The 15,139-nt window shown below is 35.0% G+C and overlaps 1 protein-coding gene across 1 annotated transcript in view; it reads right to left on the bottom strand.

The window, feature by feature from the left end:
• The window catches only part of Ge-1 (Enhancer of mRNA-decapping protein 4 homolog Ge-1), a 42,665-nt gene that overhangs the window by 13,275 nt on the left and 14,251 nt on the right, over window positions 1-15,139 (bottom strand). Inside the window, 9 exon segments of the mRNA XM_067131842.1 lie at window positions 1,928-1,950; window positions 1,953-2,347; window positions 4,582-4,705; window positions 5,240-5,473; window positions 6,399-6,503; window positions 6,803-6,999; window positions 7,363-7,548; window positions 7,920-8,163; window positions 8,609-8,807. Of these exon segments, the coding sequence (XP_066987943.1) occupies window positions 1,928-1,950; window positions 1,953-2,347; window positions 4,582-4,705; window positions 5,240-5,473; window positions 6,399-6,503; window positions 6,803-6,999; window positions 7,363-7,548; window positions 7,920-8,163; window positions 8,609-8,807 (1,707 nt within the window).

Raw genomic sequence — 15,139 nt, 5'->3', positions numbered from 1 at the left:
AACCATCTTTTGCCATTCATGTCTCTTACTTCCAAACTAAAGCATATGACTACTTCTCTTCACACAACAATGCAATTGACGTAATGCACTGAAATGAAGTCTGTTCATATAACCTATCACCTACATTATGACATATGGATTTTAAAAAAATTTTTTAAGACAGCTCAAGATGTACAAAGGAAAATTAGCACTAACAGTGCATTATGTTGGCAGACAAACCAGGACAAAAGCAATGAAAATGCACTTGGAAGAGATATCGAGGCTAACCTCTCCTGATGTGCAACCATCAACACAAAACTGGCTAAGTGAACCCGATTGGGAGAGGAACGTTGTCCATATATTTGAGACTACTATATAATGATACTTGAGAATGCAAAGATATAATTCTGATCATGAAATTCTAATTTCTTGTTTTACACCAAAAGAACTAAAATCCAAGATAAAGGTAGTCTAGATAACAATATTTTGCATGTTACTACTAAATTCCCTTTTAAAATTTTCTATTCTTTTGGCATCATCGCTCATCACTTGACTGTGCATGCTTAATAGTGCTTCATAATTCTGATCATCCTTTGCATTCAGAAGTATTACTTATTATCATCTAAGCTTTAGTACTAATAATGCAGCTAATTTCTATGGCCTATCCTTTTCTTTTGTGAGGTTCAGTACCACAGTTTTCTAAAAGCTTTGTTCCCAATTTGACCAAACCATGGCAAGGTCTGAATTACATGGCTGAATCTAGATGTCAGAAGTTTAAAATTGGTGCAAATAGTTTTCTGTTGAGCTGGCTGACATTAGTCTGGCTTCACAGTTGAATGGTTTTATCTTTTTATTTTTTATTACATATAATTTATTGTTTATTTTGTTAGTACTGGGCAGCTTTCGTCACTAAGGACCTTAGGCTTGTAGAATTCTGCTTTTCTAACTAGGGTTGTAGCTTGGCTTCTTACAATAATACTGTACCCACTCAATTTATCATATGTTCTGGGGGTTTGGCCCTTAACAAATTAGCAAAGGGCCTGTAGTATGGCCTACGCTGGAAAATTCACATCTTAAAGTAATTCTATATAATTTTTTGTCTAAACTAAATAATTTACTTTATAATCATTCAATTCAAGAGATTTATCTGCAATATGCAATATGTTTCATGTTTAAAAAGGTAGCCTAACAAAATAACAATTACAAAATGTTGCAGGTTAGTAAACATGTCTGATATTCTGAGGGATTAACAACACAATCATTTAGTTCCCCAATTCAACTTGACTTGAACTTACCTGCTATCAACACAAAGTTTATGAAATATAAAAAAATTACCCAAAACAACTAAACAATGAAAATCTACCACAGAACATGTAGCAGAGAACAATTATCGCTTGGTCATATTTTCACATTTAATTTGTCATTATTGAAAACTTAGATATGAGCAAGGAAACTTCTACAATGGAAAACCATTACAATGTTGTTTACGTTTATAAAGAACTGAGGAATCAATCTGCCATAAGCTACTTCTGATTCTTTTAACCTAAAAAATTACTGATGAAGGAAATCCATTAACTGCCACATTGCACCTAAATTGTAATTTGTTAATTTTAAAATTCTGATTAGTGACCCATATAACTGCATATACCTAGTTTTAAGGAAATGTCCACTTTGATTTCATAATACTGTTAGTGAAAGATTTCTGCAGTGTATACAAATCACTAGAAAGAGTAAGAAAGTGGATATTATGGTAAGTCAGAGAGGGGTTCTCTTAAAACAGATGTCTGAACCACTTCTATCTGCTGCTTCAGTCTTATAAGCAATTTTTATTAGTCTAATACCTCTGCACATGTAAAACTGTGTCCACACCAATAACAGGTTCGTAATTTATATAAACACATTTGCACAATACACAGAACAGTTTACTATATACAACGCTACTACTCACATTGCTATTGGCTGTGATGAAGAACTTGACTGCTGTGAATCGAATCCAAGAGTGACTGGGCAGGCTGAGCATGCAGTGCTTCAGATAAGAGGGGAGACTTCTGAGGAATCATGGCTTTCTGCTGCTGTGTGACAGCAGCTTGTGGAGGTTCTACCAAAGACTGCAGAGGCTGAGACACAGGAGATGACTGAGGCAATGGAGGAGGTTGTGGCAATGACTTGGAAGGCTGCTGAGGTTGTGGGAGGCTCTGGGAATCTGGGATGGGCAGAGGTGGAGGCTGGGTGTGGGAATGGGACTGACGCAAAGCCTCAGGCTCTTCTTCCTCTTCCTCATCATCAATGTCATCATCCTCTGCCATCTCCACCTCCTCTGGCCCACGTATGTCTTCATCTTCATCTTCAGCATAGTCTCCTGACTTTCCTAAGATAATAAAATTCAATGTTTGTATCATACAAAAACATACTTTTCTTAAGAACCTAATAATCACAAAATGTCTTACTCCATGCAGAATTTATCCAACACACCAATGTCCTGAAAAGACGACACCCACCCCATCAGTTTAGGCTTATACCACCGCTCTACATCTTTACACATTCCATTGTTTCCTAGCCCTACTGGGGATTGAACATGGCATATCCCTTATGATTAATGGGTTTGTAAGAAGAACGTGTCTTGATGTCATAAAACACTGCTTCCTCATTACAAGACATAATCAAGGATTCCTGAATTTCAATGTAGAAAGAAGGACAAGAGAAAACAATGCCATCATGTCAACAATACAGCCACACAATAGAATTGGTGTAGATACCGGGTGATGATAGGAGCCTGGCCTGATGCTCTGTACAGCTATGCTCAAACATGAGACGACAGGATTCTTTTCGTATCGTCCAAAATCTCAGACTCACCGTAACGTCGCCAAGTAGTGTTAAACTTTTTTTTTTTTTAATTTCCAATGTCACACATGTCGACAAGTTTGCGAATTCACAGCTAGCAATATTTTCCCTATGGTTATATAAATATGATAACTTTTATGCATTGGTGTAATTCGTAACCTGTGTGATTTGAACAGATTTTCTTTTTTACATTTTTAGCTCAAAGTACTGTGTGAAAAGGTTAGCGGTGCTGTTAATTACAGCACGCTTAACATGCTCCTCGGGCTGGTCAGCATAACTACCTCTGCAGCATTATAACAGTAGACCTAATAAGCTCAACAGTCATAACAACATTTTCAAAATAGGAATATGAATTACAACAAATTTTCTTTGAATGCTGAAGTCGTAGGCTGTGCTCAAGCTGCCTATACTTTGCAAAATGATTTACAGGTCTAAAAAAATAATCTAAGCCTTCTGAGATGTAATCTCTGTTACTAAAGAATTTATTTGTAGAGATTACCTGTCCTTTGAGGAATAAAAGATGATGATAATTTTAATTATATGGAGAAGATGGCTATTAATCACAATATCTATTAGTATTAATGTCAAGGGCTATGGAACACTTGTTTTTTAACTGGCTTAAAATATTATTTTCTTAAAGGTCCTGCTGCTCACTTTTAATGTATAATTTGTTCATTCATAAGGTAACCTGAAGTGCAAGAACATGCAGATAACTTCATATGCTTTCTGGACAGATACTGTTAAAACAGGGATGTGAATGCTAAGCGTAATGTATCTGTAGTAAGTAAAGAAGTCTAACACACCTAGGCCTAGGAACAAAATCTGGGCTTTAACAAAAGAATAAGTGCATAGGCGAGTGTTTGCTAGTAAGCCATAATTTTTTTTGATGTGGTTAAGATATATAACTTTAATCATTTTATTTTTATGAATATCCAAATATTACTAAAACAAACATAAAATAAATGTTTTCAAGATAATTTCATTGTCGCTTACTCATTGTAGACCTATGTTCCAAGTGGTTGCACCACCACTCGAATGGTTGCTTCACACACTCCACTAACTTGTTGCTATCGGTGAATGCATCCTTCTTTTGTATTTACTTACTGTATTTACATTTTTTCAATGTTGAGGTGTAAAAACAATCAAATAGAACTATTTCAGATTTTATAGTTGCATTGGAAGCAATATTAATGTTATGAAAATTTTTTCGTTTTTTTTATTTAACATTTGAACCGAGGTTTGATGATGACTTTTATTTGTCAAATACATTGGTGATGAGTTAACGATAGTTTTGAAAATGTCTCGTAACTGTTTTTCCAAAATTTAGCTGCATGTGGTATTTTCTTACAGTTTTGAAATATATGACAGATTTCAGCCTTATGAAACATATTATGGCCTTACTGTAAGAAATAATCATGTTTTTCCATTGAAATAATCGATTAATATTGAGCATGTTGGGTTGTCAGTTTGTGAATTCTGAACGAAATCCTATGCAATCATGTTGCATCACTTAAGAGCATAGCTGTACCAGGTGTGTTCTTATCATGGTACAACTGAGAATAGTCCTACAAGGAATAAGACATTTTATGATCAATGGGTAGTAATGAACAATACAAAGCTTAAGGAAGTATTTCTCAGTGAAAAAATTTTACTATCAGTTATACCTTTATATCTTGTTTTATGGAAATCATTGTCTGATATGCATGAATGATAGTGTCAAGTTAAAAGTACAACAAAAATCTATTAAGCCAAACACCATACCATTTTCAGAGTGAAGAATCTGTTGGACTTCCAATGAAGGCGATGACGTGGCACTTGTCCCAGCTCGCACGATTGGAGGGACTACAACCTCAGAGGTAGCTAAAGGTGCATCCTCAGAATTTGACTGCAATAAAAAGAATTTATTTCAAAAGATCTGTAATCTGAAATGCAGCTTTCTGACATACAAAAGCCTCCATTTTCAGTTAATCACTGATAATATTATATTCAATATGGTGAAGTGAAATTTTCAACAGTTTTGTAATCAAGAGCTTTACTGAAAGATGAACATTAGGTGATCCCATTGACATATTAATTTATAAAACTAATGACAATGGCTAATCTATATTACGGTAAAGTGATAAATTCCTTTTAAAACTTTTTTATCTAAGTTGAACCTTGAAAGGCATTAAAATGATAAAAATACAAAAAATACTCAAATCTTTCATCACTGAGATTCTAGATAACAAATTATACTCTCATACCACAGCAACAAAAGTAAATTTTCACTAAATAAAGGCTTCCATAAACTTCAATGAAAAAAAGTTTTAACATTATAAACAAGTAAAACCCCAACAAACACTGTCTGCTCACAGCAATGCTAATAAATAATGAGCAAGTATTGGTATAAATTAACAAAATAAATTTAAGTTCAATTAACCTTCAAACCATGTGGAGGAGGGGTTTCAGAAGGCGGAGGAGGCAGGGGCGTGGGTACCGGAGACTTAGATGATCCGGCGACCACAGAGCCTAAGATATTCAGTCCATTACCATTTTCCGCTTCCCCCCCTGGCATCAGGGTGCCCGAGCCGCAACGCAGCAAAAGTGACAGAGCTGCGCTCTCGAATTCACTTTTGAATGACGCATCATATTTGCTCGATACTGGGGTGACAACCTGAAAAGAAATGTCTACGTGTGAAGTGTTGCAACAGTAGGCAATGGTAGGCTAATGAAACCTGGAAGAAACAAATCTGATGTTTCATTTCCAGCAGTAGTGACCCTAGACAAAGCAACTCTCTTTAATCTCTAGAAACAATGACCCTGGAAGAAGCAAATCTGACATTTCATTTTCAGGAACAGTTTCTGCTAGAAAAATCTGAGCTTACTTGTTGAAAAAACACTAAAGAACGATAAAATTTGCTTTACAGCCTCATAAAGTTGAAAAATATATTATATACAGTATTATATTTCCTAATCAAAATGGATTCAATGACCTGGTTAAAATCCATGGATGGCTTGATTAAATATTTTCTGATCATTAATAAACATTCTAAAATCTAGTTAGGGATACCCCTAAGGGTTTGTTCTTGATTAATGGTGCTAGATCTTACTTGGATAATTATAAATCTTAAAAACTTATTAATTTTCCATATAACAATTGAAGATTTGTAGGCATCATTGTCAACTAAGAATGTAATTTACAATCAACATTATTGTGAGCAAGTGCTGTAAAAATTTTTCTACAATATAAATAAGCAATATGTTGGGCTACAGAGGATTGTTGGCTATGCTAAGTGTAAACTATTCTCAGTTCTTTTCTTTACTTTTTGGTGTTTCCCCACCAAACTGTCTTATTTCAATTTTCACTCTGACTTACTAGTCACAAAGATTACTCAGTTTCCTCAATGAACTACATTGCAATAAAAATCCTATCAAAGAAATACAAAATAAAAAGGAATGATGCTGTAAAGTAATAGGAAGGGATGTGGCAAATTGATCTGGGTAAAAGGGCATTATCAGAGACCTTGAGCAGATGGAAACTCAAGATTCCTTTTCAACAAACTGATGACATTTATAAAGGGCAAACACACTTCACAAACCTTATTGGCACGTTTCACTTCGTCAGGATTATCTTCCGTCATCTCAGATTCCTCTGGCTTTCTTGGAGAGCTGAAGGAGTCAGGTGTCAGTAAGTTCATTGGAGGCTGAAAGTGAAATGCCACAACAACATTATGGAGTGCAGAAAACAAACATAGCCTACAGTAAATATTTATTGTGAAGAGAGTTAAATAAATCTTTGAAAAGACATTTTTGTTGACAACCAAGAAAGAACTTTGTACTGCTATCTTAGCACAAAATGCAAATATGAGTGTACATGGTTAGTTATGTTTGTATAAAATTAAAGTATACAGTTGACCCTCCAAAACCATGGAACATAAAGTTAACACAACTCTCACTACTGAAAAAGGACACCTGAAATTAGTGAATTTTTTTAGGTTCTCACCTGTGTAGCAGGTGGAGTAGTAAGGGCACTTTGTTGTGATGGCAAAGCAGAATTCTGTGGTGATGTCAATGCATCAGGAGGTGGTGGGGGAGGCGGCTGATTTTCTACACCTCCACTGGAACTGTTGACAGTTCCACTCCCCTCCGACACCGTTGAATTCAAGGTTAGGCTAAGATCTGATAATCCATCCCGAACTACTGCGGAGAGAGGACATTATTACTGCTGCAAGGAAATTATGATGTAATGTATTACAAAAAAAAATAAAAAAAAAATAATAAGGCATATTCATTATTACTGCTGCAAGGAAATTATGATGTAATGTATTAAAAAAAAAATAATGAGGCATATTCATAATTATCAGTAGAAATACAGTATGTTAAGTCTGTCTCCTTTATTTTGGAAAATTCCTGGGAAGCTGTTTGGTTCTTACTTCCTTATTAAATTACTTCATATTCAAGTATTCAAACTAATTTGAAATGACAAAACATTACCATGCAAAAATCAATAAATGTCCTACTAATGGTAAACCAATCAAACAATGCTTTTTAATTTTAGCTTACCTATTGAATCCTGGGAAACACTTAAATCTAAGGCTCCAGCACTGCTCGGTGGTGGGGCAGTAACAGCCATGGCTGGCTGAAAACGCAAGGTTGCTTCCTGAAGAGATTTGGTATTGATCAAAACGCAGCGAACCACAACACCTCCCACTACGTCGAAACTATCGCCATCATCATCGTCTCCTTCATCTGCAAACATGAAAATAGTAGTTGTCAAAGAAACCATAATCTCAATATATGTAAATGACTAGATGCTGCTTAAAAGATTAACCCCCAACAAAAATAAATTAAATGTTTTTTTAACATACCCCATACCATCTCAAACTTCTTTCTTTAAATTTGTAAGCTCATTCTAATTCAACTGGATTTGCATCAACTTCAAGTGTTATTGGTAACGAAAGATAAGAGTATAATTATCTATCTCCAACTAGAGTTTAAAAGCATTGTACAAGAATTATAGCTCTCAATCAAAACACCAACTTCTCAGCTACTATGACAGACCCTCTTACAAGACTTCCTAAGCAGATTGTAACAAATGTTTAGTCTCCAAACTAACTCACCAAGTATATTATGAGCATGATCATGGGCGTGGTCATGTTTCCAGCGTTTATAGGGCTTCCACGCTGCATCGGTGACTGCTAAAGAGAGAGCAGGATACTGCACAGGCAGTTCTGTGATGGACACCATACGTGCACTACCACTACTTCCACTGCCATTTTTAATGCCCGGACTTGCTCGTAGTCCACTGCTGACGCCACCCACCGCACTGTTTCCATCCTGGCTTATGGCGATCACATACATCACCTGAAGAATGATGTTTGTCAGTTTTCTCCATGATGGACATCTTTTAACAGAATAAAGGACATTCCTTAACAAAGATTTAAAAATGAATTAAATCTCAGAGTCAAACTGCCCATAATGGATAATGTGTACCATATGCCTTATACTGATAATTATTACAAAAGGTTCTTTGGAGTTTTATTTTACCCTTAGTCTCAGTGCACTTCATATTTACTACAATCCATTTTCGTCTTCTCACTAACAGTAAAAATTGTTCACCTTGACACTCACAATTCTTTTTCTTCTTTTATAAAAGCATACCAATTATGCATGAACAAACATAATCTGGATATGAACTTAAAAAAAAAGAAAATGGAGTTGAACAGTATCCCCCCTTCAATACCTGTTGTGGTTAAGCACAGCAAAAGTCTTATGCATGACTAAAGAAGTCGTAATTCCTTTTACTTACTCTTCTGTGTATATCAGAGAGCAGCAGAAAATTGGCTGATGGATCCATTGCAGCTTTAAAGGCAAAAGAAGGTGGTGGTGCTTCCCTCTGAGCTGGGATAAACCTGAGTGTCTGATGACATTGCCAAGACTCGCACGACCAAACTTTGAGCTCGGAGTTGTTGCTCGCACCTGTCACAGCGTATTTCCAAAACTGTACTCTGAAAATACAAGATAATTACTCATTATTCAATAATCATCTGCAAAGGGTGGAACATGAAAAATGAAGACAGAAAGAAAATTTCTGAAATTTAATTAACAAATACAAAGGTGAGGCATTCAAGATAAAGTATCCTTGCAGTAAAACAAGTTCTCTCCCTTGAAAAGTTTGTCTTTCCACCACAAGTTCCACCTCCTCCCTCTCTTCCATGTCTGCTCTTATACGTGCAGGATATTTAATATTCATGATTTCAATTACATACTGCAATCACGAGCATCTCTGAAACACCATGGTTAAAATGAAGAGGAAGAACAAACACGGATTGTAGAGGGCAGTCAGAGAAAGAGTTGCAACAGACTGGATAAAGTGGAAAGTGACTGCTGGTTTACTTGTGTACCCAGTCATTTACATGGCAAAATTTTCTGATGTATGAAAACGACTATACAGCTCACTGCTGCAGACTTGACAAGACACAGAGAAAATGAAAATACTAAGCTCCATGGGAAGACCATTTCAAATTTAGAAAGCTCCTAGAAAATGTGGTGTCCAGATGATGGAGAACTGTCAGATCTCAAACACAAGACTGGCATGGTCTCCACATATAATCAGGAGGAAGAGCAGTTAGTCAAAAACATGTGGAATATTGAAGTACAGTAACAGGAAGATCAGTAGGAAACCCCAGAAAGACCTGGAGAAAGTGTATGGATGAATTCAGAAACCAGATAAAAATTAGGCATAAGACAAAACAGAGAAGGGAGGATAAATTTTCTATTTAGACCAATAGAGGGGAAAAACGTGGTGATGATGATAGTGAATCTTCTTTCAAGCATAAAATTTGAAGAAGCATAACTTTTGGTAAAAAAAAAAAAAAATATTCTTGAAAAACATTATTTTCTTTCTAATTGATAATACCTGCCCCTCAGATAAAACAGGCACCATAGAAAGATGACCCAGAGCAAAAGTCATCTTTGTAGACATTAAAAAATGTTTGTATGGCCATTATTTGATGAACCAAGCCAAGAAAACCTTCACAGCAGGACTTGGAAAGCAGCAGATGCTGAACAGATCTTGGAAAATTAAAAGTGCTGCTTTGGACATTAGAGTCAAATGGTCCGTAGTCATTGTATTTAAATTATTATTACTGTCATAATTTTTAAGCAATTCAACATTCTTAATTCTCATAGAGCTGGGCTTACAGATTTGTGTGTAACAAATATATTAATCTAATTTAAAATATTGCAACTCATACAAATTTTAATATGGATATGAAAATGCTGAAGGTTCCAAAAAAAGCTTTTTTTGCAAGGAATTGTTTTTGATACTTTATAAACATTGTTGGCTGAAAGTTGGACAATCTCCTGAGATATGTTTCACTGTAAGTGTTGTTTTACAGTCTCTGCATTAAGGGTTTGGCTTTTGTGGATTATTCAGCAAATATCCATGGGTCAGAATGAGAAAACATTCATGTGGAACAAACCTAAATATTCCCTAGGTACAGGTTCCGTCTGGTAAAGGAAAAATCTACTCGGAGATTCATATACAGGCAGTCCCTGGTTTACGATGGGGCCGGCTTACGAGGTTACAATGCTTTTTAAATATATTCATCAGAAATTATTTCCCGGTTTATGACACATGTTCCAGGGTTATGATGCATCATACGCCAATCCGACAGAAGAAACATGGTTCCAAAATGGCAGAATAATAAAAATTTGGAGGTTTTTTTATGAAAAACACAATAAAAATGCAGTTTACATCATTTTCAATACACCCAAAGCATTAAAAGTAAGGTTTTTTATGATTTTTGACGATTTTCGACAATTTTTCGGTTTACAATGATTTTCGGTTTACGACGTGGCATAGGAATGGAACCCCCGTCGTAAACCGGGGACTGCCTGTACTTGCAAATGGCATAAAAGGAAATAAATTTACTTACAGCATGTGAATATTTATTACACAGGAATATAGGTAAAGACCTGTAAACCTCACAACAAGAAGTGTCTGGAATCTAAAATGTAAGTAATGTTCAAATTCCAAATCTTTTTTAACTCCAGACTCGCACAGTACGAATAAACCAATAGGAAACTGGACAAACAGGAGGAATAATTCTAAAATGATGAGTATGTAGTTGCTTTAATAAAAAAGAAAAAAAAAGACTCACTGTGTGTATAACATAACTATGACCACATGTGCTCAAAAATAGAACAAAACTACCATTGTAGCATGTCAGTCTCCCAAAAGCTTGACAAATAATCAAATTACTACTTGGCATATAAAAAAAAAATTGCAAGTATCAACGGCATTATCTTGCTATAAAACTACACACCCTTTGCACGTGACTGTTAACTTGTCAATAAACAGGAAATAAGCACATCTTTAACAAATGCTGTATGATGCTATCCACACTGACATTCTCAAGTCATCTAACTTTTTAAAGCTCAGTAATACTACAGTGAATACAAAAGAAATTAAAACCACAAAAAAAAGGAAAAAATGCCTTCAAATTATAGATGACACAAAATCATGCAACACTTAGAAACAAGCTGACAGTACATTGTTATGGGACTAATTCAACATGCAAAACCAATTGCTTTTACCTGCTTTCAGTGATTCAATTATCAAAATCAAAATTCTTTTTACAAAGCCTTTCTTGCATAGATACAATCCTACTGGTTACACTTGGGTGAAGGTGGCACACAGAGAACAGAACAGCCATTTGCAATGAACAAAACACTAATCTGAAGGTAACCCTGAGTCTACAACCCAGAGAGATGCTGATCACAAGAGATGGGAATGAATGCACCTGATGGGTTTACTCCTTCAATCAGGTAACAAATCTGAGATCATTTTTACTTCACCAATACAAACTACCCTACAGTCATGATCTCACTGAATTTAGAATTCATACAACTTGTCCTCTGGCTAAATGTCCAGTTTTCAAACAAAAATTTATCTGCTAACAGAGTCAAAATCATGGAAGTTGGAGACTGATGTTTACTCCCTTCTCCAAACTCAAGAACACTGGGAGTACTTCTCTTGGGTGCTCACATAATGGTCAGATACTTTCTTACCTACTTCTTGCTTCTTTATCTTGTGCTTGTGCTCACTGCAATATTTTCATCCATACTGGACCACTTCCCTTCACATTCTACATGATTCCCAGGTGGACATCTATACTAAAACTCCTGACTTCTGACATCCCTACTTAACACTAATTCTTTAGGGCCGAATATGCTAGCTTTCAAGTTAACCTTATACTCCTAGCAAGGCCTACCACAATCTGGACTCTAAAGTAATTCCAAATCCTCAAGTGGGTTGACAATAAGACAATCCTGGGTACATTTCCTACCAACCTGATACATCGACTCAACTGGAGAGCTAATATATATTCATTATTTTCCAACCTATGTGGTTATCTAGCTATCAAACAAAGACTTTATTCCTTGTCTGCTGTAAAGACCAGAGATTTGTGGAAGTGAAACCACAGGAAAGGTAAGTCAAAGAATTTCAAAAAAAAATTTGTATCACATGGCACTGGAGACAATACTGACGATAACAAAAACCTAGTTACCAGCTTCAATGGACCAACATGAAAAATATAAAGAAGAAAATAACAAAATTCATCTCCAACAAAACTAGCAGAATAAAGAGGGTGAGAAGTGAAGTGAGGCCCTCCCACTCTTTTGAGACCTTGCGCCTCATTCTAAAATGGCAATACCTAATGCTATCTCCCCAGTTACTTTGTCACTAGAATGGTTTACTTTCTCCACCAGTAGCTGATTACTGTAAAATATAAGGGTTTATTTGTGAAGTAAAAAGACAATCTTTTAAACCCTTTGAAAAATGAACACCAATATTTCTCTTAATTTAATGATGGGCAATCATTGCAACAATCACAGTTGAAGAGCAAGGCTTAAAGATACCCAGGGGCATTTTTCCTCACAAATTATCTGGGTATCCTCCTTCATAGGCCATTTTGCATTACAGCAGTTACATAACATTCCACAGGGCAAGAACACAACAATCACTATGTAGCACATTTCCATAGGCAAAAAAATCAATAAATAAATGAATAAAAGGAATGGTATGTGTTTCAGCACAATTAATCTGCTATTCCACTGTGTGATCTACAGAATTTTATATTCTATAAAACTAAAATTATTAAGAAATCAATAACATACTCAGGGGCTGCACTTAAATCCTGTCACTGAGGTGTTTCTACATCTTATGTCTAACTCATCACCACCTTTCAAATGGGAGGTCAGCCTCAAAATGTCCAATCATTTACAAACTATAGAAACTGACAGACATTCAAACTGCTAAACTCCATGGTGTCATCACTACGCACTCACAGAATCCAAATCATGTCATTTCCTTCAACGTGAATACAACACTCTACAGTAAACACCCCCGTATTCGCTAAGCCTCACCATTTTATGGACTCACACTATTCATGGATTTCTATGGAACATATATAATATTATTTCCTGGAAATCTGCCTCAGTCATTTTTTTTCACAGAAAAATACTCACCAATTACTGTATTTTCATATTTTCATGACTAAAAGCACTTTTTATGATAAAACTTTTAAAATACTCAGGTATATACATTTTTAGTTTTTGGGGGGTTTGATCTATCAAAATAGGCAGTTCTAAGAGTTTTTGAAAGGAGTTTAACCCTTAAACGCTGACTGGATGTATCGTAAGTCGACTAAAATTGTCTGTCGGGTGATGAGTTGATTTATCGCACGCTGATTTACTTAAAAATTTCAACCTTCGGTCAACTTTGACTCAACCGAAATGGTTTAAAAACGAATTGTAAGCTAAAACTCTTACATTCTAGTAATATTCAATCATTTACCTTCATTTTGCAACAAATTAGAAGTCTCTAGCACAGTATTCGATTTATAGTGAATTTTTGAAAAAAAACTTTTTCCTTACGTCTGTGCGTGGTAACTCGGCCGAACATCTAGGAAATTCTTTCGTCACTTTGTCGTAATGTTTGTACTGTTTTATATTAGTCGTTACATAAAAGTTTTATACATGAAAATGTGTGCAATTTCATGTAGAATACAACAAAAAATAACTCATGGTTGAAGCCGATCAGTTTTGAAATATTTTCATATAAATCACGATGTGCCAAAATTTCAACCTTTGGTCAATCTTTTGACTGAATGAAAATGGTCGAAAAAACGCAAATTGTAAGCTAAAAGTCTTACATTCTAGTAATATTCAATCATTTACCTTCATTTTGCAACAAACTGGAAGTCTCTAGCACAATATTTCGATGTATGGTGAATTTTTGAAAAAACTTTTTCCTTACGTCCGTATGTGTGGTAACTCGCTGAACATCTCAGAAATTCTTTTTCACTTTGTCGTAATGTTTGCACCGCTTTTATATTAGTTGTTATATAAAGTTTTATATATGAAAATGTGCGCAATTTCATGTAGAATACAACAAAAATAATTCATGGTTGTAGCTTCTATAATTTTTAAATATTTTCATATAAATCACGATGTGCAAAATTTCAACCTTCGTCAATTTGACTCACCAAAATGGTCGAAAAACGCAAATTGTAAGCTAAAACTCTTACATTCTAGTAATATTCAATCATTTACCTTCATTTTGCAAACAAATTGGAAGTCTCTAGCACAATATTTCCATTTATGGTGAATTTTTGAAAAAAATTTTTCTTTACATCCGCGCGGTAACTCGGCCGAACATCTCAGAAATTCTTTTGTCACTTGTTGTAATGTTTGCACCATTTTATATCAGTCGTTACATAAAGTTTTATATGTGAAAATGTGTGCAATTTCATGTAGAACACAACAAAAAATAACTCATGGTCATAGCTTTTATCAGTTTTGAAATATTTTCATATAAAACAATAGAAAAAATTCGACCTTCGGTCAACTTTAACTCGACCGAAATGGTCGAAAACTGCAATTGTAAGCTAAAACGCTTACAGTCTAGTAATATTGAATCAATTACCTTCATTTGGCAACAAACAGAAAGTCTCTAGCACAATATTTCCATTTATGGTGAATTTTTGAAAAAAAATTTTTTTACATCCGCGTGTCACGAATTCATGCATCATTTTGTGATAATATTTTCTGTGTTGCTTTGATCGTTTTACAATTTGTTATATATCAAAATCATCGGAATTTAGTGTACAATACAAAGAAAAAAAATAACTCATTAGCTTTAACTGTTTTGCTCACAGCGCGATTTGTATACAATTATATATGAAATTTTTTTTTTGCAGTCATATATTTCAATATTTATATATGATGATATTTTTTTTTCATTTCTGATGGTTGCATACTAAACTTCAGG

Source organism: Macrobrachium rosenbergii, chromosome 30 (genome assembly GCF_040412425.1).
Source record: "Macrobrachium rosenbergii isolate ZJJX-2024 chromosome 30, ASM4041242v1, whole genome shotgun sequence".
NCBI lineage: Eukaryota > Metazoa > Arthropoda > Malacostraca > Decapoda > Palaemonidae > Macrobrachium > Macrobrachium rosenbergii.
Note: the sequence above shows the minus strand (reverse complement) of the source record. Positions and strands in the feature narration are given on the sequence as shown.